The sequence below is a fragment of the Zonotrichia albicollis genome, chromosome 16 (genome assembly GCF_047830755.1).
Source record: "Zonotrichia albicollis isolate bZonAlb1 chromosome 16, bZonAlb1.hap1, whole genome shotgun sequence".
Taxonomy (NCBI): Eukaryota; Metazoa; Chordata; class Aves; order Passeriformes; family Passerellidae; genus Zonotrichia; species Zonotrichia albicollis.
Window position 1 is genome coordinate 4,252,234 of NC_133834.1, and position 25,955 is coordinate 4,278,188.

Here is a 25,955-nt window from a genome sequence, read left to right on the forward strand (position 1 = left end):
GCTGAGGTGGGAGCAATCCTGTTGGCAGCAGCTCTGGTATAGATTGGTCTCTGTGAGATGAGATCCCCAGACTTCTGCCAGTTCCTTGTCAACAGCAGAGAGGAAAAACACTCATAGGAAGCAGCCTGGGCTCTGCCTGTGCCTGCAGTGTTCCTGCTGGTTTGCAGCCCTAGGAGGAGACAGCAGTGCCTGTTGGCTGTGACCTGAGCCCCCAGGGAGGGCTCAGCTCCTCTCTCAGGACAGTAAAGTCCATAACTGACACGTAGATGATGGAGATTTTGGGCATTGCTGTGAGGTTGAGCAGTGTATCAAAGGTAAATATGTAAAAAGTAGCTGCTGTAGTATCTCATGTGTAACAGTTACTCTGCTGTCTATGCTCTCTTTCTCAGTAGTAATTCTCTAAAATTATCTGAGAAGATGCACCGTAGGAAACTCTTCTGTTTGTAACAAACTCTCTACTTGCAGGTTCTCTCTAGACCCTGAATCGGGTTTTTGATCACTTGACTGCATGGAAGAACCTGGCCTTGCCTGTGAGCAAGGGCTCCCCAACCTGTTGTGCCAGTTTTATGTTTGGTGCTTCACTGAGGGGTGTTCACTTGGCCTCTGAGTTGGTCCATCTGGTGAAAGGTGTGAGGTTTTAGGGATAATGAATCCTTCAAGTGCTGGAGCATATGAATAATTTACAAAGTGAGTGTTTTGTGTTATGTAGCAGTGTAACTACAGATGTAAGATGTGCTTAAATCATGCTGCTCTTTAAATACTGCAAACATCTCTGGCTTCAAGTTAGCTCATGATAACCTTTCTAATAATTCCCACAAATTCATTTAAATATTATTGAAAAATACAAGAAAACCTGGATTTTTTTCAAAGCTAGAATGCTCTCAAAAATAAAGGAGAAAAACTGCATTTGAGCCTGTCCTAGTAATGAACATTTGTGTAAATGCTCATAAAACCTTCCTGCTGGTGAGCAGCAAACGTGCTCCAGACAGCTGTGCTGTGTCAGGCTGAGGAGCTCAGCCTTTGTGTGTGACATGAAAGAACAGCCCACAACCAAAATGGGGTACGAGCTGCAGGCAATGTGATCCTGTGGTTGCTCTCCCAGTTATTGGCAGCCTTTGGTTTAGGAAACTCCCTGAGCCAGGATTTGCATCTGGAATGTAATGGAATAGTCCTCTCTGGACTTTGCTTCCATCTATTCTTCTCCATGGCTCTTGGAGTCCATTTGTGCTTCTGGCCAACATCCTGTGCAAATGCATTTGGCTGCCTGGGGGGGTGCAGGTTTGGGGTTTGAGCTGTGATAACTCATATTTGTCTAGCAAGGGGAAGGAGAAAAATGGTCTTTGTCTATCCCCTTTCTGCAAGTGGTTTGTGATTTCTTTAGATTTCTTGTGTGTTGTGCCTTAGCTGTCTTTTCAAATCTGTGGATTTCTATAGTTAGCACTTTCTTCTGTATAAGATGTGCTTCATGAGGTAGATCTCAGCACATTCTTGTTACACCTTTTTTTCTATCCTGATTCCATTCAGGTCTTGTGCATGCCAGGGATTTATGCAGTGACTTGAATATATTCAAAATTATTAAGAAAGGAATGGAACAGAGAATTTCCTATTTTTTTCCTCCCTAGCTGGTGCTTCCATTATGCTGCTGGTTTTTTATCTTCTAATGCCTGACACTCTCCTTAGCTGTGACTTTTAATTCTTTCCATCTATGCTTATTCTGGCTCCTGCTTTAACTGCAGCACAAAAGCTTTAAATCACTTGAAGTGTTCAGAAGTTTGTTTCCCATCTAAACTTGCTGCTTTATTTTTTTCCATTGTCCAAATTTGAAAACAGAATCATAATTGATGGTGTTCAGCCCTGTGAGTGAAAGAGTGAATTGACATTTTCTATAGTCACAGAAAATCAGAAAAACTGTCAGGAAAGGGGTAGGAAAAGTCTTTCTTGTATGTCCAGTAAGTGGAAACCTTTCCATGGTGACTTGCTGTGCAGATTAATGAGGCAGGGATTATCAAATGCTCAGTGAGCTTGCAAAATACAGCGTTACCAGTAAGTCTGAGATGTGAGAAGAGGAATACACAGGATCTAAATTTAGTGATTGCTCTGTTTCTTCTCATCTTTCTGACATCTGTTTGTAGCATTTATGGAACTGTTTTGTGGAGATGGAGAAATGTTAAGTTTAGGTTCACTTTAGTGGGGATTTTGCTGAGTCACACGTTTAACTGCTAAGAGTTAAGCAGAAGAAACATTGACTATTTTGCTTATTTTGTGAAGCTTTCATTCCTGATGTGTTTTAGAGACACATGTTGAAGCAGATGTGTTCTAAAAATTTGGAGAGGTGCTGTGGGTGTGCATAGGAAGCATTCCTGCTAGTTTCTATCCTGTATTTTTATTCCTTCATGCAGTGTGTGTCTGTTTGTCAGTGCTGATGTCCCACTACTGAATCACTTTGTCCCAGACCAGGCTCTGCATGTGACTTGGTGGCAACATCTGGAACAGTCAGAGCAATGCTGGTGCCACGTGCTCCCCATGGCTGCCCTCCCAGTGCTTAATCCACTCCCACAGGCTCTGTGGGACCCAGCTTTAGTTCCCTTTTCTCCTCAGGGAGGGTCAAACCTGCATTTCCAACGAGCAGCAGATAAGTGACTATTCCAGGACTGGAGCAGTCTGTACACCCTTGATTGAAACTGTCCTGTGGTTTTCTCTACACAAATAATGAAACTTTCCCTAACAACAAACAGGCTCTTGAGAACCTCCCTGTCTCCAGCAGGAGCAGGGAACGTCAGAGCAGCAGTGTGGGGAAATGCACTGGCACTGAGGTCCCAGAGCTCTTTTATCCAGGCAGGAGTTGTGCAGACCTGCAGGCACCCCTTTGAGAGGCTGTGCAGGGGCTGTGAGCTGGAGAAGGGTTAAAGCAGCCCCAGGAAGGTCAGAGCTGTGGGCTGGGAGCTCTGGGCAGGGGACAGGGTGACCCACAGGGGATGGATGTGGCCCCTGTCCCACACTGTGCTGATTAACCATTTCATACACAGCAGTTCTCACTGAGCACTGACATCAGACACCTTGGAATAACCCTGTCCTGCTGCTCTCAGTCACCACAATCCCATGAAAAAATCTCTAAGTCCTTAACTGGGCATGGTGGGGAGTTTGCATGGTGCAATTGCAGTTGCAGCCAAGATGGGAGTGTGTGCAAGGGATGGTTTGCAAAAGTGTGTGAAGCTGTGAGATGTCATGGAGGCATCTGCAATTCAGAGACAGAGCCTTATAAGTGGGTTTTTCATGCTTCTGTTTGCTATGCCCTCCAAATAACCATTGAAAGACTTTTGTTAATAAAGGGATAAACTCTGCAACTGGGAATGAGAGTTGGCTTTTAGTCTGTATGACAGTTACTGAATAGTTATGTCTGGAATTTAAAGCATCAGTTGGTAAATATGTTTGATTTTAGTCTTTTCATGGCATTGTGGAAATACATTCTCTACTTTATGAGAAAAAGTAACAATCAGGAGAGAATAATAAATATTTACATTTTTGGGAAGCTGCTCTTCAGGAGCGCTGCTGGCTAGTGACAACCATGACACTTCACTTTTCCTTTCTGTGACACTCCACTAAGTTGCTTCTCACTTCCCTCCCTAATCTTGGTTGCTGTTGGGAAGTTATTGTTGTTGTTGTGTGGTGCTGCTAAAGGACTGGAGAGCAGAAAAGTTCAAGTGTTAATAAAACATCCATGCAGTCTTGATCGCTTAAAGTGTGCAAAAAAAGAAATGAGTGCAGTAATGTGGAGGCTCTTGTGAGTAGCTGTGGAAACAGAACTTCATGTTTGGAGATTTTCAATTTTATTTTTTTTTCATATCTCTAGGACCAAGATCAAGAAAATAATCCAGTATAACCCAGACATTTTACTTGTAAATTCAGTGGTACTTGAGATGCTGAGTCACCATTAGCAGATCTGTCCATTACTGAAATGGGGCTCAGTATTGAGAAATGAATATTGGCCATTGGGCGCTATTTACTGCAGGTGAAGTTAGAGTCAAGACTGAAGGATCAAATTTCTTTAACCTCATGTGTTTGGCTTATTGCCATGAATATGAAATTAGGTTTCCATAAAAACTGAAAAATGTGAAAAGAACCAGCTCAGTAATCCTGAATTGAATTTGAGAACTAGATTGCTTTGCTTCTAGATTTCTGTTCCAGTATTAGAGTAACAAAGCCTGCCTGTCATACGCTGCTTGGCAAATGTGTGGCAAGTTCAAAAATTAAGATGATTCTCAGGGAAAACTGGATCTGCTTTCCTGAGCCTGGTAGCTTGGAATCTATGCAGTGTCTTCAGTCCTGTGATGCTCCTCTTATCTCCCTAATGCTTGAGAAAGCTGGGATGTCCTTTTTGGTGTCAGAAACCCAAATGCAAAGGAAAAGGTGGAAGAATTTGGTTTCAGGCATGGTGTTACTTTTAAAACTACAGCTATAATGATCACACACCAGTTCCCAGACACTTTTCTTAATTCCCAGACACTTTTCATGCTCTCACTGATGTTTACTTTCATTATCTGTTGGTAGCACTGCTTGTTGCCATTAGCTGTTGCCACTAATACTTTTTCCACCTGGGGAAATATTTTGTGGCTAAATTGCTTACAGAAGCAGGCTCTATCTTACTTCTGTTGGAGATGTTGCAATAAACAATGTTTTTGCTTCTCTCCTGAGTTCAGTCTCACCAGAACAGTGTCCAAAAAAAAAAAAAATCTTCAAGTACCCTCAAGTCCTTAATCTTTATTCACAGACTTTTTTCTCTGAATGATTCCTTAGGGCTGCAGGGTTCTGGTTGACGCACGGGACAAGCTGGGGATCCCTTGGCAGTACACAGAGAATGAGAAGCATGGCATGTTCCTGATGGCCTTTGAGAACAAAGCTGGGATGCCCATCGAGCCTGCCACCTTCCAGCTCTACGTGCCTGCCCTGGCTGCTCTCTGGAGGGATTCAGGAATCAAGGAAGCCTTCAGCCGCCGCAGCGAGTACCAGCTGGTGAGTACACCCAGCTCCTGCCCGGGATGAGACAGGAGCTGCCCCATAAATCTCTCTTCAGCTCAAACACAGCTTGCTACGTGCAAGATGGAGCCACCCTGTGAGCTGTTTGTAGGAGTGCTGTAAATCTGAGCACTTCAGCAGCAGAAACAAGTGGTAATTGGAGCCAAACTTGAAAAACTACATGGCAGTAAGAGGGAGTGGAAAAGTGCACATGACTGGATAAACTGGAAGAGCAAGAGGAACCAAAAAAGGCAGGAATTGGTTGAACTAAAAATATTTTAGCAGCTCAGTAGGTCTGTTCATAGTAGGTCACTGATGAAGGCACACTTAATTTGTAACTTTCCAGTCCTGCCAGCTTGCACTATATTGATACTGGCAAACCCTTCCTGCATGCAGCTCTTTTGAAGTGAATGCTGCACCCATTCAGGCTGCTGCTCCCTGACTGTTTCTTTTCATCCTGACGTCTGCAAGTGAAACTTGGATAAGCAACTGCAAGATGACAGTGAGCATAAAAATGTGCTCTCTTCCCTGCTTCTTGTTGTTAGCTCTTCATGCTCTTGTGCCAAAATAGCTGCACTTCTGGTATGGGATTTGTTTCTGACAGCTGTTCATAATCCACTCCTTTTTCTTCGTATGTACAACATGGAGAGGATTTTTTTTCCTTCTCTTTTTGTTCCCTGTTCTGTGGAGCAAGGTGCTGATCCAGCCAGCCTGGTACCACAACTGGTATAATTGTTTAATTAGAGGGGTTAAAGGACAGAAACAGGGGTTTGTATGGTCTCCTTTAGATTCTTTTACAAAGGAAGTCAATACAGCTGAAGGAGAACTGGAGAAATTGGATAGTGAAATTCTGGTTGTTCCCTCATGCTGCTTCTCTGTGTGGTTCTCTGGTGTCTGGTGCTGTAGTGAAACTCGTGCTGCAGCCCTTGGCTACTCATCTGTCTCCACTAATCAGATGCCTGTTTGAGGCTTGGTGTTGCATAGCTTTGAAATCTGTCTCTGAAGTATCATGAGACTGCCAAATAGGTAAAGAATAAATGAAATGAAGTAAAGCTGTCACAGGATGATGGGATCAACCTCACTTCCTTAGGCTAAAAATGAAACAATTTCCATGTTACAGCACTGGGGGTGGGGGGAAGGATGTGCAGGGGGAGAGAGGATGGATTAATTGTTCTATTATTCCTAGCATCTGTAGACATAGGCTTTGCTGTTCTAAGCACTGTAGAATAAAAAGATGGTTCGTGCCACAGGGAACTTGAATTTGCCATGAAACAACTGCTAAGAGAATCCAGTGTAGTAAGCAATAGTTGCATCAGCAGCCTGCTAAGATTGTTTGTTTTTTTCCCTGGGAAATGCTATGGTCAGGCATGGATTTTGTTTGTAGAGGGAGATTCAGATGGGGATCATGTGGGAGGTTCATTCCTGTGCTGGTTAGCAATAAAATAGTATCAAACTGGGGGGAAGAAAGTCTCATTTGTGGAATAAATTGTGTTCCAAAAGTAGCAGGCCTACCTCTGCATTCCCTGGCTTAGAGGATTAAACAGGAAATACCAAAAAAATAAAAAAGCCCCACAGAAACAAAGCAGAGAGGCATGCAAGGGATCATTTGAGAGGCATCCATCGTGCTGCAGTTCCAAGGTGCATCCTTTTGGATGCCCCTGGTGTCACCTGGGTGGTGTAACAGGGGCACCTGGAGCTGCTGCAGGCCCCAGGGATGGTACCCTGTGTCACAGAAACTCCAGCTCCATCCCAGTCCTGCACCTGCGCCACTGACAACATGAAAATCTGGGTGCTGTTATTTTATTGTGCAGGCTGCATCAACAGGGGATCAGAAAGTGCCTCACTTGTAACAAAAAAAAAGCACTTGGCTGCATAAAAGGATTAAACAAATTATTAACAGCTCAATACTTTGAACAAGTTTCCATATCTTGCTTCAAAGTTCAGCAGAAGTCTGATTCCCTCAACATATAGGAATAAACAACTGTACAATCCTTAAAAAATTAAAACTACATAATGTTTTAAAGAAAGAGGTGGTTTTAGGTGATGCCTAATTTGTAATTGCATATGATATGTATAAACCCATACCTTCATTTAGTTTAAACCCTTGCTGGATATAGACTTGTGTAAATAAATAGAAGCCAGATATAGTGGACTCTGAGAAAATAAATCTTTTCTGAACTGATTTTAACTCAGGCTAAAGAAAACCTCTGCATCAGCACTCTCTTTCTTCCCTAGTATAAGCGAGCTATTAAATGGAATATGCTTGGTTTAAACTGAATTTATTATCTTTAAAATAGTTCTTAAATCATCACCGAAATTTTGCAGCTTTACATTACTGTGATCTTTCTGAATGTGCCTTGACACTGTTTGGAAAAACAACCCCGCTCAGCACTGGCATTTTCTTCACCCTCCTCTTGCAGTCAGCTGAACACCAGCTTTTTTTATAAATCATTGTTGTTATTTTGGCTTCAAAGCTGTAGGATTATTGGTGTGCTGTGAATGCTCTGTTTCTCCAGGAAGCTGTGGGACTGTTAAATGTAAAACACAGTGGTTGGTTGGTTGGCTGGAGCTGAAAATTGCAGTGTGCAGGTGCCTTCCTATGGTCTGCAGTGCCCAGCTCAGTGACTGACTCAGCAGTAACAGACTTGTTGAAAGAAAACAGCTCTGGCCATAACCCTGTGCAATCTAAAAGCTGCTTCTCTGGCACCACAGAAGCTGCCTCTGGGCATTTGAGTGTTTTCTGCTTCATACTCAGTGCCTACAAGTGCTGGTTGTAAATCCCTGTCTGGGTCTTTGAGCATTTCAGAAGTGAGTGGGTGGATTCTACAATAGCAGGCTGCTTTTTTTTTTTTTTTCTGCTTTTGTCTTCCCAGCCTTTCTTAAAGCAGACGAACCAATTTTGCTTTCTTTTTACAAACATCAGCCTCTGTCTCTTCCCCTACCCCAGCCAGTCCCCACCAACCCAAGTTCCTCTGTTCCTTGTATGGGAGCCAAGTGGTTTGGGGACAAAAGCTCCATTGTATGTTTGCTTCCATTGTCACGTCTGTCCTCGTTTTTTAACTACTGGAATAGGAATTCCTTTGTGATCAGAATGGGATTCTTCTCCCTTCTCCCCTGCCCTCATTATCCCCCCACCCATTTTCTGTCTGTGTTAGAGAGGAATATTTTGGTCATGGGGATGTTTGTTCCTTGGAGGGTGCCTGTGATGGTTTGGGCAAGGGGCTGCAAATCCCCCAGTCCCAGCAGGAGGAGACAAATCCTACTGGGAACGTTGCTGGGAGCAGGCAGTGGGGTTTCCTGCAGGATTCAGCCTAATGGCAGCTGCTGGGGTGTGTTTGGGAGTTTGGGTGATGTATCTGCAGGCTCTTTTTCACCCACTGGTGACATTTCCTTTTATGCTATAAACCATGGTGGCCAAGGCCAAGACAGGAATTGCTTTGGTCATGTGGTTTCTGGTTTGGTGTGTGGTTTGGGGTTTTTTTGGTTTTTTCCATCCTCTCAGGTCTTTACTGTGAGAATGTGAGAAGCCATTCACTTCTCTTTAATGTGCCCAGAACAAAAAGTCTGACACAAGGTTAGATACTCTTTTGGCTTCTTGCAGCTTGGCATGCTTGATGTCATTGTGGGTAAAGATGGGACAAATGGGGCTTGTCAGGGGCAAAAATTATATTTTTGTCACGAGCAGAACAGATGGATAGTGATGAGCAGATCTGCCAAGGCCATCATGTGTCTTTAGCAGTTCTTAGAGCAAAATTGACATTGTTGTTATAAAAAATATGTTCATGATGCATCACCAGAATATCAATAAAGATTGTTATTGATGTATTAATATTATTATTGATGTTCCCTGCAGTGTTAAAAGACTTTCTGGTGTTTTAATAGCTCTTTTTAAAAGAAAAAATAAATGTCAGCATTAATGGGAAGTTGTGGTTCCTGAGAGGGAAGTGAGGCTCTTGCAAATATAGACAAAAACCTTAGTGCTGTGTCCATGGCTATTTTTAGCTGTGTGCACAGGGAATTGTATGGAACACTTCCATTAATACTTCAAATACTGAGAGCCTCTGAAGCCTTGCTTGTGGGAAGACTCTGGAAAATGTTTTAAAAACCCTTTCTTTTCTATTCATTCACCATTTTCTGGGTGAGAGTGAGGGGGAATTGGGGGATATTTGCAATAGCAGTAAGTGCAATGGGTCACCCCTCTGAGAATTAACTGTGGGGTTTGCTGTTTTTGTTTTGAGCAGCCCCTGGAATGGGATGAATTCTGCCTGCCAGGACAGGAGCAGAGGGAGCAGCCTGCTCCTTGGGGCAGGAGAGCTTTGTGCTGCTGCTCCCCATGCAAGGAGCTGGTGGCTTCAGAGCCTCCCAGGCAGGCAGTCAGCTGTGTGCTCTGGCCAGTGTGCAGGGGAGGCAGCATCATTCACTCTGATTCTCAGTTCAGGGTAGACAAGCTGTGGCTTCAGTGTCTTTATTTTCGTACAGAAATGCTCAGTGATGTAATCAGGAGCTGGGCTGTACATCAGCCCCTGAGGCACTGAGAGATTCTGTGGCAGCATTTGGCTGAAACCAAGTGAATTGAGAGATGGGGCAGCAGAAAATTGACTTAATGTGAGAAGTAGGTGACTTTGAAGTGTCATATTCAATGAAATCTACAGCAATGGGCTGTATTTTGTCAGAATTCTTCAGTGCACTTTAAGAGAGATTTCCTGAATCCTGAAGCACAGTTTCCAAGTGATGATTTCTCTTTCAGATGCAATGGCAGAGTGGAGGCAGCCCCAGAAGCAGGTTTGGAGGCAATTTGCTCTCTCAGCACATATGGCAGAGCCCTGAAATGCAGGGATGTTTGTGCCTGGCATTGCTGTAAATCACTTTGCACTTGAGGAAATTCCGAGTGTCAAATCAAGCCCAGCTTATACAATTGGCTGTAACACAAAAATGAGCTCTTCCCTTTGCAAACTACTGTTTGAATATGAGCTTACACAAGAGACTCTGAATGTTGCCCATTCTGCAAGGATGATTTTTTTTTTTCCCAGAGCTGTGAAATTCTCATATTTCATCAGTGAAATCCATTGAGGCTTGACCAGTGCTGGTGAGATGTACAAAGGCAATAACCACACTGTTCAAAGTGCCAGCCTGGGAAATCTTGTTACAATTTAATGCATGTAATTGGGACTAGGCAGCAACTCTGCCAAATTACTTTTGAGCCCTGCATGGGTATTTCCTAGCTTGCAGAACTCCTGTGAAACTAAATTATTTCTGGGAAGTTACATGTTTTTTTGTTTTCTTTTCTAGATCTGGATGGGACATACCACTCTAACCCACAAATTTTTTTACAAAACAAGGGATTGACAGTAAAGCTACAAAGCAGAAACTCATGTTTGCTGTTGCTGAGCCTTAATTTTTTGTATTTTCATACTATTAGTACTGAAAGTCAAGTGCATCTGTATCTAACAATATTATATTCTTTCTTTTTGAAGCTAATTGTGAAGCTGTGGATGGTAAATTGGCTTGTCTGAATCATAGCTAGTACATGTAAGAAATAATAATGCTGTATATTTTATATATAACACAATAATAGTTGATTATAATCTGGTTTTATGTTAGAGTTCTGTAAGAGTGGCCTTATCTGAAACAAGATGTTATATTAACCCAAAACATCACTGACTTGCAGACTTTACCAAAACATCACTGACTTGCTCTGGACTCATATGGAAGGGAGAGTTATGAAGAGGTTTCTTAGTTAAATATCTGAGCAAGGTTTTGGGCCAATGTCACAGCAATAAGTGCTACAGATCCAGATTTAAGTTCTAGCTCTGTTTCAAATCCCAAGACCTCCAAAGTTTCTGGTCAGGTTCTGGAGTCTGACTCATCTTTGTGCAGCAGGGAAGTTAATTGCTTGTTGAAGTGTAATGCTGCAAAGCCTGGTGGCTGCTCTGCAGCAGGAAGGATTAGCAGCTGGAGTCCCTGGCTTCCATTCCTGACTCTGTGACCAAATTTAAATTTTTTTTTCAGAGCAAGATCTCAAGTAAGAACTCTCAAACAGAAGTGGTATTTTGTTAAAGGAGGTGAAAGTTAACAAGCTGTAGTTTAGGTTTTATTAAAAATTGAGAGATAGCAAAGCAAAAAATGCAGCTGGAAAACTTCATGCAAAATTCTGTGAGTACTGGCTAAGGCTGTAGAGTTTGCCAATTTGCATCTGCAGAAGTTCAGTCCTCAGTCTTAAATTTGCAATATTGTAAAAAGGAATGTTTAAATGAGATCTGTTAGTGGGCCTGCTGCCAGCAGGGAGCTCCTGGAGCAGTGCAGGCTTTGGCTGTGCCAGTTTGTCTTGACAGTCAGGGAGGGATTGAGCCTGAGCAGGAGGCAGAGCTGGAGGTGTGGCTGTCACCCACAGCAAGGAATGCTCCACTTGGTGCTCTCAGCTTTGCTTCAATGCCATTGAACAAGAGGTGAGAAGAACTTGCATTTAAAGTAGGTTGGATTCACAACCATTTGGGGAATCACTGCAAATCATTTTGAATTCTTGAAAATCTGCTCTTGCAAAGTCTTTTCTCAGTGACAAGAGCTGCTTTCTGAGGCTGAACCAACTTAAGAAAGCTGTGATGGGTAAAACAGTTATTAGCCAGTCTTAAAGACTTTGTGCTATTAGAGAGAAATAAGAAGAACTAGAAAGCTCATGAATTATGACTTTTTAAAAACAGTGCAAGTGGAAAAGTCTTGGAGAACAGCAGTTGGTGACTGTACCTACCTGAAACCTCAACCAAGCACTGAGTGCTAAATGCTGTGTGGGAAAATAGAAGATTCTTGCCATGGATTTCTCCTGACCTTAGGTTATGACAAAGTACAACAGCTGGGTGAAATGTGGCCTGCATGGAATTGGGAGGATAAGTTGGAAAGTAATGAGCAGATCATACATAATAAATAAGTGGATAACAAGAAATTGATATGCCTACCATATGGGAGCTGAGATGGATCTGAATCAAAAGAGCTGTGCTGCTGGCTGTCCTGCTCTTCTGTGTAGTGAATTCCCAGCACTCAACAATTTTTTAATTTTTACATTATTTAAAGATCAAAAACTTTGGGCAAAATCACCTCCAAAGTCTGTAAGATGTGCAGTTAATGCACTTCATTAATGCTCTGCTCTCTGTGGGTACCAAAAGGCTGAAATTCAGACTGAGTGTAGACCTACCTTAATTTACAGATTCTTGAAGGCAGATTAAAATGTCTGGTACTATGTAAGGCTTCCTGTAGGAGCTTTTTCTGCTGCTGGCTCTTGGAAGCCAATACATACTGACTGGTTTTGGTGATTAAGATAAGTAAGAGAAATAATTTCATATTTACAGCTGCCATGGTGAAAATTCATTGCAAGCATTTGCCTCTTGCCTAATGATTGCCATCTTTTTGGTTGAAAGATTTCTTTTTTCTTATATATATTTTACAAAGTACAGACTTTTTTTTTTGTCTATACCTCTTAGTAATTGAGCCCCTTGGAGAACTGTCTGGGTGTCCCAAAAGGTTTTTTACTCATCCTTACCTTTCTGTGTGCATATGGAAGTGGTTATTGTTTGCTGTCTCACCTTCAACAACAGCACTGAAACCCTAAATCTGATGTTAACACTTAACACTAATTCTAATGTTCTTAGGCTGGAAAAGCCCTTTTGGCTCCCAGCTCTGGAGAATAAATGCCACTTTGGTTCTGGAAAGAGGCTTTGATTTTATTATGCATAAAATAATTAGAAAAAATACTCTGTATGTTTGTCTTTGCAGAATTGTTGTTCTAAGCCCTAATTAGTGCTACTCTAAATCTTGCAGGACTGTATTGAATATGAGGATTTGTTCAGAGCAAGTACAGCTGTAATTAATCTTTGCATTCCCATCAAGAAATGCTGGCACATGCTGTGAGAAACAAGGAAGGAAACTTTCAGTCCAGGCTGTCGGAGCCAGTACCCAAGTGCAGCTCCAAACCACTGGAGTAATCTCTTTATCCCTTTCTAGTGTGCAGGAAAGGTCTGGGCAGAGACAAATCCAGCCCAGTGAGCTTTGATTATGCTGTTTAATTTCATACTCAGAAAGTTACTAATGCACCTCAATCATTCAGGAGACTTTAAAATTGGCAACTATTATCAGCTTAGAGATTCCCAGTGATGAAAATGTATTCCAGAAATCTGAGAGGTTGGGCACATTTAAAAGTGCACCCTTTGAATGACACAAGGAATCTAATGAAGAATTCCTTCTGAAATTTGATGGAAGCAGGAGGGAACTCACATATTCAGTAATGAGCATCTGCATAGGTTAAAGTTATGGTAGCACAAGGAAAACTTTTATTTGAGTTGCTACAAAAATACTTCATTATGCAGAGACATATATGTTAATGTTTTTATGCCTAAAAAGAAAGAATCCTGTTTCTAGGGGAAGAGCTCCACTTGTCAGACTGGTTTCATCCATCCAGTCTCAAAGATACAATTGGAAAGGAGACATTTATATTTTTGTTCCCATGCTTTGTGAGTTCAAAGTTCTTGGTTTATGAAAGCTTCATGCACTGCTTGAAGATCAGCAAGGACTGGCTGAGCTGTGTGAAGGAAAAGAGAGAGCTCCTGCTACTTTGTGTGCTGCATTAGCAGTTTCTGACCCTGTGGTTGGTTTCAGGAAATTGGGGGGGAAAACAGGCACTGCCCAAGTAGTGGTGGCTGGTTTTGTTAAGCTTGTCTCCCTGACATGGCTGTCTCTGCTCAGAGCAGCAGTGCTGACAGTGCACTTCAGAAAGTTCCAGTTTTACAAGTCAGCCTTTTGTACCTCGTTTATATGTTCTTTGTAGTGATTCAGCTTGCTTTTGGTACCCATTCAGCTTTTTATTGGTACCAAACCTTGCACTTTTCACCTAGAACTGGGACAGCGAGCAAGGCTGTTTTCAGTGCCTTTAAAAATGTTCTAAAAGGTTCCCTTGAGAAAAAACAGTAAGAGGTTCAGGCTTGGATTTTTCAAAGGGGCCACTGAATTTAATAGGATAATGGGTAATGAGTGCTTTCAGGCTTTCCTGAATATCCTAGTTTATTGTAAGCTGTGTAGGATCAGGAACAAGTAACATGAACAGATGAACAAATAAGCAAATCATTAAAAACGAGGTCTGTTTTTATGAGAGAACTTTATTGGCAAATCTTCTGTATTTTTATACTTAGCAGATATTTGAATGTGTTCTTTACTTATCACAATGAGAGTGAATTATGTTTAATGAGCCCATGTTCTTGAAAAGGTGGGACCTGACAGAAAGCTGAGGAGGAAAATGCAGGTGGGATGGTGAGGCAGCATGCTCAGGCCCCATGTTGTACCCTTGCCACCTATCCAAACCCTGACCTTTCTGCAATGACTTCTCAAGCAGATTGTGGTGTCTTTAACCTGCTCTTCTTCTGGTTTTCCCCCTGCTCCTGCTGTTTCCCAAACAAGCCTGGTTTGCATTCAAACATGGAGAGTTTCACTGAAAGCACACCACTCTTGGCTCCAGCTTACCCTGGGCTGTAGCTCTGGGCAGTGATGCCAGTGAGCAATGGGAAATGGGGATTTGGGGGGTTCTGCTTTGCACTGAGCTCTTGGTTATCTGGGTGGGATTTTTGGAAGCTGCTCTTGGAGAAGGGGCAGATGCAGCCTGGGGGTGACTGAGCACAGCTGGGGGGTGACACACTGGGGAAGGAACAAGCCATGGGCATCACAGGTGGGCACAAATTGCCTTAGCCTGGTGCTTGCCAAGGTGTGATGACAGTGTCTTCATCTCACTGATCCTTCTCCCAAGCAATGGTTCCTTTCCTGAGGCCAAACTAAGATGCCTGTACCTCAAAGAGTTGTTGTCAGTGTTTGTGTTCTGGGTTACTGGAGGATCTGAAGTGGTGACAGACTGTTCAAATCCAGGCTCTGTTTCACAGCTGCTGAGTGTGGAGGAGGAAGAGGAGATGAGCAGAGGAAGGGAAGAAACAATGTTTAACTCTTGACTTCTGGGTTTGTGTGCAGTGGTAGCTGTGCAGCAGGGGAGGTTTCATAGATGTCTTAAGATGCATCTGAATGTGCTGCTGTTCCAGGAAATATCTCAGTGCTCCAAAGTGCTACAAACCGAGCAGCTGATAAGCAAACACTGGTGGAGGGAGCAGAGCTGTTGAGTGCCTTCCCAAAGGAGAAGGGTGAGGTGAGCTCAGTGTTTCACTTCTCCTTTCTCAGCTGCACTGCTGGGAAAGCTTCTGTCACAAAGGCAGCCTGGTCCCCACCATCTCTAGTTTGCAGCTACACCTAAAGCAGCTCTGAGGAGCAAACCTGTTTCTCTCAATTATTGACTCAGGATTTGGGGGAGGGCAGGAAAACTTCTTGGAAACATCATGCAAGATTTTCTGTTTGAGAAAGTGGAAAACATGTTGCTCTGAGAAGTAATTTATTGACACCTTTCAAATGTCTCCTCTGTATACAACACAGATTCCTGCAGTCAGACTGAGGCAGACTTGTGCTTCACTTGGCTTTGCTCCTGAACAAACTGTTGCTGTTTGTCCTTAGAAGGTCTGCTCTCCACCCCGCCCCCAAAGCTCTTAATTTGACTTGCTTTCCTTGATACTCCCTTAATTCTACTTTGGAAAACTCAGTAGAATCTCAAACTGAAAAAGCACTTCTTTATTGATGGAATTCTCTCCCATTTAATTCCACCTCTGGATTCAAGGCTTTGATCCATGTGGTTTCAGTCTGGTCAGAGTACAGCAGTGAATCAGTCATGGTGTTGGACGTGGGCAGGAGACAAAAGAACACCTACTGTATTCTCCTTTTCTGTCCTTTCTTGCAGCCCAGCACATGCATTCCTGCTTGCAGGGAGTTGAGCTGCCCATCCACGTGGCTGGACTGCTGCCCTCTCTCCAGTTCAGTAGGATGTGACCGAGGCTTTAATTAGGATTTTTTTAATAGGCTAGTCTGCTCAACAGCTTGGAAAAGTTTGTTAAACTCACTTCATTTTCCACTTCATTTTCTTCTATGTGTAGCTGAGGCCTTAAGGATAGAAGCTGCCACCTATTTCTAATCACAGATTTCATCTTTAGATTTGTTTTCAGATCTGAAAGAGAGTAAATTCTGAAGTTATGTTGAAAGTAGTCCAGGTTGCATGAAATCTTCATATTGAAGTATCAATATGAAGGGTGAAGGTTTAAGTGCAGATTTGAAGAATTCTTCCTCCTCATGCCAAAACAGATGTCACAAAGGGAGAGACTATTTAGAATAGCTGATATGTTTTGATGTGAATAGATAATAAACCTTGCAAGGTAATGCAGGATGAGAATTCCCATGGATTGGAAAGGCACTGGGGAGGCAGAGAGGGTAACAAGAGGCAGAAACTGCACCTCAGGGCTGGTCAATTCTGAGTCTCTTAGAATTCACAAATACCAAACTTTTATTGCAAAAGCAGGTTTGTGTTTGTGGGGCAAATGATTTTTGAGCATCAGCTGTGAAGCTGCCTTGGGGAGTCCCTCAGACCTGCAGGCCTTGTGCTGTCTGTGGCTGAGCCTGCCAAGCACTGAGGTCATGGGCATGGGGCACAGCTTCAGAGGAATGTAAGCAAGGTGGAATTTAATTGCTGTCTGCACTCTATTCTCTACACACTTGATTTTATAGAAATCAAACTGTTAAATAGCACACCTGAGTGCAGCTGAGACTTAGGTTGCATTTTAGCTGAGTTTTGCCTAAAAACTTTCTTTCAGATTCTGAGCCGCTTTCTGAGTTTTGCAAGGCCATCATTTTATTCTGCCCATCTAAACACATCTCAGCTGTATACATACAGAAAATGAGAATCTTACTTAGAACAACATTTTAAAGAAATATGAAGGATGAATGACACTTTGCAGTCCTTACAGTCACCATTTAACAACAGACAAATATCAGTATGGCAAATCTGAGCTGATATTCCCCAGAAAGTGGAGCATTAGGACACTGCAGCAAATCTTTGCTGTGTAAGTGGAGCAGGAAGCATTGTTCTGCAAGATACTCAAGGTTATGCCTCTTGTAAGTGCATCCAAGTTGCTGAGCTTTCCAGCTGGCCACCTGCCATGGAAAAGTCCAAGCTCAACATTCTCTCATGGCTGGTGTTAGCTGCTTTTTCAGCCCACAAGATCTAAGATATTTATTTCCCATCCCTTGATCTGATAAGATTTGAAAGGGAAACTCGCTGGTAAACTTGTGATTTAGTCTTGATCAGATAGTCAGTACTGCTGACTAGATTAATTCAGGAGGTACTTTTTTTTTTTGTCACTGTCTGTTCTAGTTCTGCAGATGTCTCCTGTAAACAAAGCAAGTTTCAGGTTTGTATCCTGACCTGCAGAGAACAAGGAATAACGGGGTTGTGCATCATTCCAGGGGATGCAGAAACATCCAGCTGCTTCTGAATCCTGCCCTGGTGGTTGAAGATGCTCGTTTTTCTGTGTCAGCTGCCCACAGAGAATAAATGGGATAATTTGCTGGTGATGGGCCAGAATCTTGGCTCCATCCCTCCTTGTGCAGTCAGGACTTTGTTCTAGCAGTGCAGGGGGGCTGGCTCAGTGCTGTTGGGGTGCTGATGGGGCTGTGCCTGGGATGAGGAGCTGAGCCTGGCGTGTGCTCACTCAGCTCCACCAGAACCTCCGGAGAGGAGATGAAAGGGCCCTGGCAGCACTTGCAGACAATGAATTCCCTTGGACAGTTGGCAGGGAAACAGGAAGGAATCCTTCCATGGGATGCTTAGGAGTAGGTCTGGCAGCCACTCGTGCCAGCTCTGGGCCGAGCTCGCTGCTGATGTTGGATGCAGTTGTTGGACTATTTTAGTTGTTTAAACATAGCTGTGATTCTTCCACATCAATTTGGTCTAGATCCCCTTGCATCCACTCCTCAACTCGTGCTAGCTGCTGGTCAGTGAAGGGTAGGACATGCTGAATCCCTGTCTGGTTAAGGATTTTTCTAGATTTATTTTTTGGAAAGCTAATATTTAACATATTTATGTTACACTTGGTGTTTTGTTTGTGGCCAACACTGTTTTCTCTGCTGTTTGCACCTGTTTTTTTTCCAGCCACTGCAAATCTGTGAAGCAGAAACAGCAGTGATTAAGACAGTAAGTATGAGTAAAATCAAAATTGCAGGGGTTTTTTGTTAATGTTTCTTGAAGCTTTTAGTGTAGGATGGAGCCTGCCTTAGTCTATTAACAGAAAATTCCTTTCTTCCTGGAGGCACTGCTGCTGGTGTGCATATTTGAGACAAATGGACAGAATTGTTAACCCAGTCCAAAAGTAATTTATCTCATCTACATCCTGTTGATGTAGAAATACCTAGAATTTCAGGAAAAAATGTAACTCTAGTTTTCCCTTGCAGCACTTGGGAGAAAGAATTGCTGTATTGGATTGCTAGAAAAAGCTAACACATGTTAAGAGTTGCCCTTCAGCAAAGAATCCTGCTCCTGTGTGAGTGTTTCTTTGCTGCAAGGCTGGAATTGCAGTCACAGGATTCCACAAATCTTAGTACTGATGAAGAAGCTCTGATTAACCTAAAGTTTTTCTGGAGAATTAAATAAATATTTATCACCTATTATTTTCCATATGCTGCAAAGCACAGCTAGGCCATGTGTCATGGAGGATGAGTTGATATAAACCCACCCTGTCATGTACAAACACATTTTTCCATTGCCTGTTTGGACTGAGCTGACAAATAATGAATTTTTTAAATATTTTCAGATCTTAACATCTGATACCTACAGTATGTGAACAGGCAGGAGAAAGGGGAGGTAATTTTTAGAGGTTTGGAACCCTATGGTACTTTTTTTGTAGTTGGCATGTTTGTAGGGTCCAGATAGCAGCAACTTGGATAAGCACTGGAGTTGCTGGATGGGAGCCAGGAGCTCAGTCTGTTGTTAAGGAGGAAGTTAAATAACACTGGAGAGATTTGATAGCTGGAATTCTGTACAGCTTAAATAAGAAGTGGTTGATCTCTGCACTGGAGCTGGTGATTGAATGAAACATTAATGTTTGTCTTGTGTCAATAAATTTCGATGCCCAGACAGGATGTAGAATATCTGTAGAACAGAATTGCAGTGTCCAATGGGCATCAGCATTTCAGGGCAATTTAGGTTACTTCAGCATCCTCTGGGGGAATTCTTAACAAGCACAGACTTGCTCACCTCCTTGGAAAATAATACTGAATTCATCAGCTGTCAGAGAGGAGAGAACACATTTCTGGCTGCAGTGAATCCATGCCCTGTTAGCAGTGGGGCTGAATAGAAGTGCAGATTTAGCAGGAATCTCTTGAAGGAGCCTGCAGCTTTGGGGAGGGGGAGTTGTTTGTTTGCAGTTGTCCCTCAGGAGGGTTTCAGCCCTTGGGCAGAAGCAGGGTGCAGAGCCTGAGCCCCCTCACTTCCCAAGGGTTTGTGTTGTGGTGCCAGGCTGTCATCCTGCTGCTTGTGTCCAGTTTGATGCTGAGGTTTTGGTTCTAATTTCAGTACCCAAGAACTTGGCTAATCTAACTCCTGAACATTTTAAAGTACTGGGCTCCTGGTTATTTTATAACCTGGCTTCTCCCTTGGGCCTTTTGCTTTTCTAAAACATCTGAAATGGAGACATTCAGACTCCTTACAGTCAAGAGATGATGGACATCCCAGGAAACCTGGAAAAGGGGAGATCTCAGTGTTTGCAAACAAAGATTTTGATTTTGTCTCTGTGTCTGAAGCAGCCCTCATGGAATAGTTCCTTTAATGAAGGCCAGCTTTGGGTGAAATTGTGTCAATGCTTTCAGTCCATCCCATTTATGTATCCAAGATCTCAGAGCTTGGAGATTCCCAAACATCTTCCTGGGGTCTTCTGGATTCCCTCTGTATTTCTCAGCCCTGCTGCTGAATGTTTTCAGCTCCTGAGCAGAGGGTGGGTGCCCAACACTGCTGTTTTATCTGGATATTTTATCTGGATCACTGTTCTCTCACCTTGCAGACTCTGCTGCAGTTTGTGGCTGTTATTGGCAGTATCTGTTTCTCTGTAGTGTGGGAATTCTGTTAGATCTGTATTTTGTGTTCTGTTTGATCTGTGTTAGATGCTTCCTTGAAGTACAACATTTCCTTCCTCTGTGGTTTAATCCATCATCTGAAACAAGCTAAGACTGACAGGTCTACCTTAAGTTGTGCACTCTAAATTTAGCAGCCAGAGACAGAATGATCAGGAAGGGCTAAATTAATATTATGTCAAAAAGGCCTTGGGACAAGGAAAGGAAAAAAGCCAATTTGGAACAGAGGGTCCCCTTTCAAGTCTTGTAGTTCAGAGCAGAATATAGAGGAACTGCTTTTCAGCAGGAAAAGTTTGAAATGAGCCAGTATTTTAGGGAACTGCACAATAGGATGTGCCACTGTCCTTTATGGTCTGACCAGGGCTCACTCTGAATAACTGAGGGTTACAGTGGCAGGTTGATAAATTCTGGCCTTCCAGAACATGTCTGCTGAGTTTCTGGGGGTATTTTAAAGATTGCTGTGCATTATTTTCATGCAGTAAATACTGCTTGGGAACTCTGCCCAAACTGAGGCTATCAATGGCAAAGGAAGTGATGCCAGATTAGTTATAATATTTCTGTGTGCACATTTCCTATGTGCTCTGAACGTAGCCTGAAGGGACAGGGATGTTGAGTTCAATCATTATTTTCATGGTGACTTACTTGGAGCTCATGTTAAGATGGCATTCACATTGCCCAAAGTATGTAGATTAAAAATTATTTTTTTTCATGGCTTTCGCCCCTTGAGAATGCTGTGGTCAAAATAATCTAGCATATAAAAAGAGTTTTAGAGGACTATTTCAGGAAGCAGGAGTATATGTTTACATTTCATCTTTCCTCCCTTTCTCTTCCACCAGTCACTTTTTAAACAAATTGCACTATTTTCCCTGGCTTCACCAAACTTTATACAGTAGATAGGCCAGTTTCAAAGAATAACAATTTTTTTTTTTTAAATAATCCAATAGCGATACTGCACTGTGGGCTCATTTGAGGCCTTCTGTTTGTGTTTCTTGATTCCCCCAGTTCCCAGATGTGCAGTGACTCATCCTCCTGAACAATGGGAACAGCATCTCCAGCTCCTTCTCTTGGTCCCAGTTACTCAGAGGGAGGGGATCTCAGTGACACCATGAGTCACCCCAGCTCTGTGGTCACTCCTGTGTGGGGAGCAAGGAGTGGAGCACCAATGGTCACTGCTGTGCTCTGGGGCACTAAAAAAGGATCATCTGAGCTCCATAAAATTCATAACTCAGAGGTCAGTGCTCCCTCCCCCGCAGCTGTCCCGTAAAACACGGGCTGTGGGTGCAGGAGACAGCGCTGAAACATCTTGATTTATTATCAAGGAGGATGAAAATCCATAAATAAAGCCAACTGGCTTGTAACTTTCCAGTGTGAAATGTACTAATCAAGCACTAGTTTAAAATAAAATAAAATAAAATAAATAAGAAATGTCAGCGTGTAAATGCTTCACGGACAGACTCTGCTGGGACTGTGACAGAACAGGCCTTCCTATCTCAGTATTGTGCTGGTAGAAATTCAAGTCTTTCATATTTTAAAAGCCTTATTTATGAATAATGTTAGAATATTTTTAAAGGAAATAGCGTACTATTAGGACATTGCAAGACATGAGTCTTTTTAAATCTGAAAGGCAGAAGCTCAACAACTTTCTATGAGCACCATTGAGCTGAGGAAGTTTCTGGAGCTGCCACAGTTTTTCTTGCAACATCAGCCTGTAAAAGATCTGATCTGGATCTTTTTTGTTTGTTTTCTAAGTGAACACACCACGAAGTGATTATATTTAGGTAGTTACACTTTGTATAAATACACATAGAGGGTATAAATATACATATATTATAAATAACTTCAGCTTTCATTTCTACTTTGCAAGCAGAGCTTGAAATAGATTGTGACGTTAAAATAAGCTTTTTTCCCCCAACAGAACCAGTAAAATACTGAAATTGAAGTCATCAATCTGCATAAAGTTATTTTTAGTATCTGATGAATCAATTGCAAATATTTGCTGACACTTTTACAGGAAGTCATGGTCATGGACCTGAAATAACTGGCTGAGATCTGGAGGAGGAGAGCACTTGAACTGCTAATCCAGCTTTGAATGGAGCTGAATGGCTGGGTGGATATTGGGGAAACACTAAATATTTGCACTGAAAAAGCCAAACCAGCTTCTTTATGGCCAGTGTCATGAAGAGAAAAAATAATTCAACACAAAAGAGAAAGCTGATATTTATTTTGATAATTACTTGCTTGGAATGGAAAATCTTTGATTTAGAAACTGTGTGTGTATTTTTATATACATACATTTATATACATAAGCTTTTGTTTGTGTGTGTGTATAATGCCCAAAGCATGAGACAGCTTTGCATAAATAGTAATTTTTTAGTGAATTCAAAAATCCACTGAAGTGCAGCTTGATAAAAAACTCTGTGAATTTGACTTCTAGATGTAATTAATATTGCTGTCTGAATGACTAGGAAAAATGAATATAGAAAGGAATGTTCAGTTAGCATAATTGTTCTAATTAGAAACACTAATAGCAAACAGTTGTGAAACCTGGAGTTTCCATATTTTCCTCATTTAATGCATTGCATGTTACTCATCACTCAGTTAAACCCAGTGCCTGTGTGTGCTGCTGCCTGGAGGAGCTGAATGTGCTTCCCAGAACATCCCAGTGTGCTGGAAATCTGACTAAGATGTAGGACAAGGTTATTCCAGAAGCCCCTGGAGCAGGAACTGAGTTCACACTTCCCTAGGACTTGATGAAGAATCATTAATCAGGGAATCATTAATCAGGGAATCATTAAAGCAGGAGGTTTTGAGTGTGCACACTGGGTTTGGGCTTTTTACTCTGGCACGTTCTTGGTGGGTGTTTTCCTCCCTTCATGTTTGTGTGCTTTAATGTTTTGAGGGTGTTTAAACTTCAAACCCTCTGGAGCTCGTTGAGGATTTGTTGTTTTGGCTGGAAACAGATATTTTGACTTAAGTCCTGGATGCCTTTGGATTCTGTGCTAGAAGAGAATATTCAGATTCCTTCAGATCTGTCAGACCATGCATATGGTGCTCACACCTGTTCCAGCCACCTGACTTACCCAGCTCTCCCAGTGCTTTGCCATTGCTGATTAAAATTTCCCTGAATAAATTACATGGCTTAATTGCAATGTTAATAAGAGCTGGGTAAGAATCTAGAGAAGTCTGGTTTCCTTAAATCAGACATGAACATGTATTTTTCCATTAATCAGTTGATTTTCTTAGCTCCCTATCAACATACAGAATGTCAGAGTGATGGATGGTGGGGTGGGGATTAGGGGGGGCAGAAGCTGTAGCTCAGGAGATGCTGCCTGGGTGTCCCTGCATTTCACAGGCAGTGGCTGCTCCTGCTCCAGCCTGGGAGGGGGACAGACAGACAGACAGGGACAGACAGACAGGGACAGACAGACGGGGACTCTTGAAGCAGCTGGGTAGAAAATCGGAAGAATGTCCATCAGAAATGGCCCCTGTGCAGTATTTTTGCACGTCTGAAGGAGCTGGGTGGGATGGAGCACAACAGATAGAGAAGGGGTTCTTTGTGGTTTCAGTGATCTTTTCTTTCTGGGCTCTCCCATCTCCTGAATATGACTAATGCTGTACAGGAAGCCCTTTTCTCTTATTCATGCAGTCTGTGATATCTCTTCTGATCCACAGAGTGCCAAAAAATACAGGAAATTACTTTCACCTTATGAAAATTCATGATTGTAAGGAAGCTCTTAGAGCAATTGTTCTTTGGAAACTTCCCCTCTCCCCCACCCCACCCCCCAAAAAAAGAAGTGTTTTTTTTTCTGCCAGCAATCCATTGTAAATCTTTTGTTGATACGTGGTAGTCTTTTGCAAATCTGTGTGTTTTCTCTCCTTTATTAAAAGAACACTTCCAGTTTTGAATGTTAGAAAATAATAACCTGCAGCTCCTTTTGTGTGTGCCTTCTGCTGGGAGTGTGTACTTGTCCAACACTGAGTGCTCTGATCTCCAGTCTGGTTCCTCACAATGAACTGTTGTGTTCATCTGTTCAGAGCTGTACTGGGGGCAGGAATTCTGTTCTGTCTCAGGGCTATGGTGTAGAGGAGGATGTGAGGTTTAAGGGTTTATATTGCAGCTGGAGTACTTGGAGGAAGCTCCATTCTGAATTAGTGACTTGGTGAGGGCACCTACTGCCATTTGGTCATGACTGACAGCCCTGCTCTGGGATAAGGAATGGGTTTCCCTGCCTAAAATCACTTAAAGGCACCAGGATTTTCCACTTTATCATTCACATGGCATGGCTGCAACTCCAAGACACATCCTGAGCAGTAAAGAAGACTTACTGAATTACTTCTTCATGAAGGGAAGCATTTGCTGGAGAGTTTCACTCCAGAGTAGTCTGCATCTGTATGGAAACAATATTGTTATTTCTTTAAAAGTCTGTGCAGGGCTTCTTGTCCCCACTTAATGCAGAGGGGCCCTTGGTTTGATAAAACACCAAATCCTCTTACACAAGAGGAAATTTTCACACAAGAATGACTTCTCCCTGTACACATTCTTATTTTCTTCTTGATAAAATTGCTGAAAGACTTTTTACAAGATTAGTAAGTCTATTATTAAAAGTCTTGAGCCCAGAAGGGGAGCTGTCTGTATAAGAGCAAGTCCTTGAAAATGCTTCTTTTTTTCCTTTGTTTGTGACAAGTAAGTCTAGCTTAAATCATCATAAATTGTGGGAGACTTACATCTTCCACTTTTCTAGGATATGCTTTTGTTCACTGTTATGAATTTTAAACAAACTAGACTGGTTTCTTATAAGTGTTTCATTTTTTACTCCCACTCAGTGTCAGTTAACTGCACTTATCTTACAAGGGGAAAAAAGCCAAATTCTTTAAGTCAAAGAACTGACTTTAATAACACTACTCTTTTATTGTAGAGATTTACTGGATAGATCTGAGCATTTGTACAAATCTCTTCTCAACTTAGAGTAATACCACCATTAGATCACCAATACATTTTTCTAACTGAAAAAATCAGACCTCAGTTCATGCTGGGCAGAAGGCCTTGGTTCTGTTGCATTTGCTGTCCTAGGCACAAGCTCACTTCCCATCTCTTTGCTTTTCCACAGGGGGAATCAGTGAAATACTTCCTGGATAACCTGGATCGGATCGGTCAGCTGGTAAGAAACTTCTCCTTGTGAAGCACAGAGCTCCAGGGGCCAAGGAGAGCCTGAGTGTGCTGTGATTAATGGGCTTTGCTTGGGTTTGTGGTTTGTTTATGAAATAATTACGCATTAAATTCAGTGTTCTTTCTGTAGGAACAGTAAATTGCAGCTTTCTGAAACTGAAGCTTAGCATTTGTTTAATCTTTTTTGACAGACAACAAATGGAAGTTGTATTTGTGCACATATTTTATCAGCCCTTCTGTGCAGTCTCTGGATCTCATTTGCTTTTCCTGATGTTCTGAGGGCTGCTGCTACGTAAGGTAGCAGAATGAAACCTTAATAAAATAAAAACCGTTCCTGGCACTTGTAGGATTCAAAATCTGTAATGAAAACATCTGTCTGGACACTTGGAGGAGAAAGAAGAGAGATGATTTTCCTAAACAGTAGCAATGATAAGGTTCTGAAGAACAAATTCTCTGCAGCAGTAGATTGGGGCACAGCCTGTGGTAGAATGTGTTGCTGTACTTGCTGGTCATAGTGTGAACCTGGAAGAAGAATTTCCAGTAAAGGTTTCAAGATGGTCCTTGTGAGAGTAATGAACTGTGGAAAAGCTACATTTGAAAAAAACACACCTTTTAGTGATAATTTGATGTGCTTTATTGAATGCTACCTAAGTGGCAGTAACACTGTAGCTAAGAATTTCATGATGAAAAAATGCATTTCAATCTTAAACCAAGAGGCTTGATGGATGAAAGTGTGAAGTAGTGAATTAGTCCT

General features: G+C 42.2%; 1 protein-coding gene across 1 annotated transcript in view; it reads left to right on the top strand.

The window, feature by feature from the left end:
• Positions 1-25,955, top strand: part of GNA12 (G protein subunit alpha 12) — a 40,370-nt gene that overhangs the window by 7,082 nt on the left and 7,333 nt on the right. The window contains exons 2-3 of the mRNA XM_074553259.1: positions 4,795-5,010; positions 25,143-25,193. Of these exons, the coding sequence (XP_074409360.1) occupies positions 4,795-5,010; positions 25,143-25,193 (267 nt within the window). The remainder of the gene's footprint in view (positions 1-4,794; positions 5,011-25,142; positions 25,194-25,955) is intronic.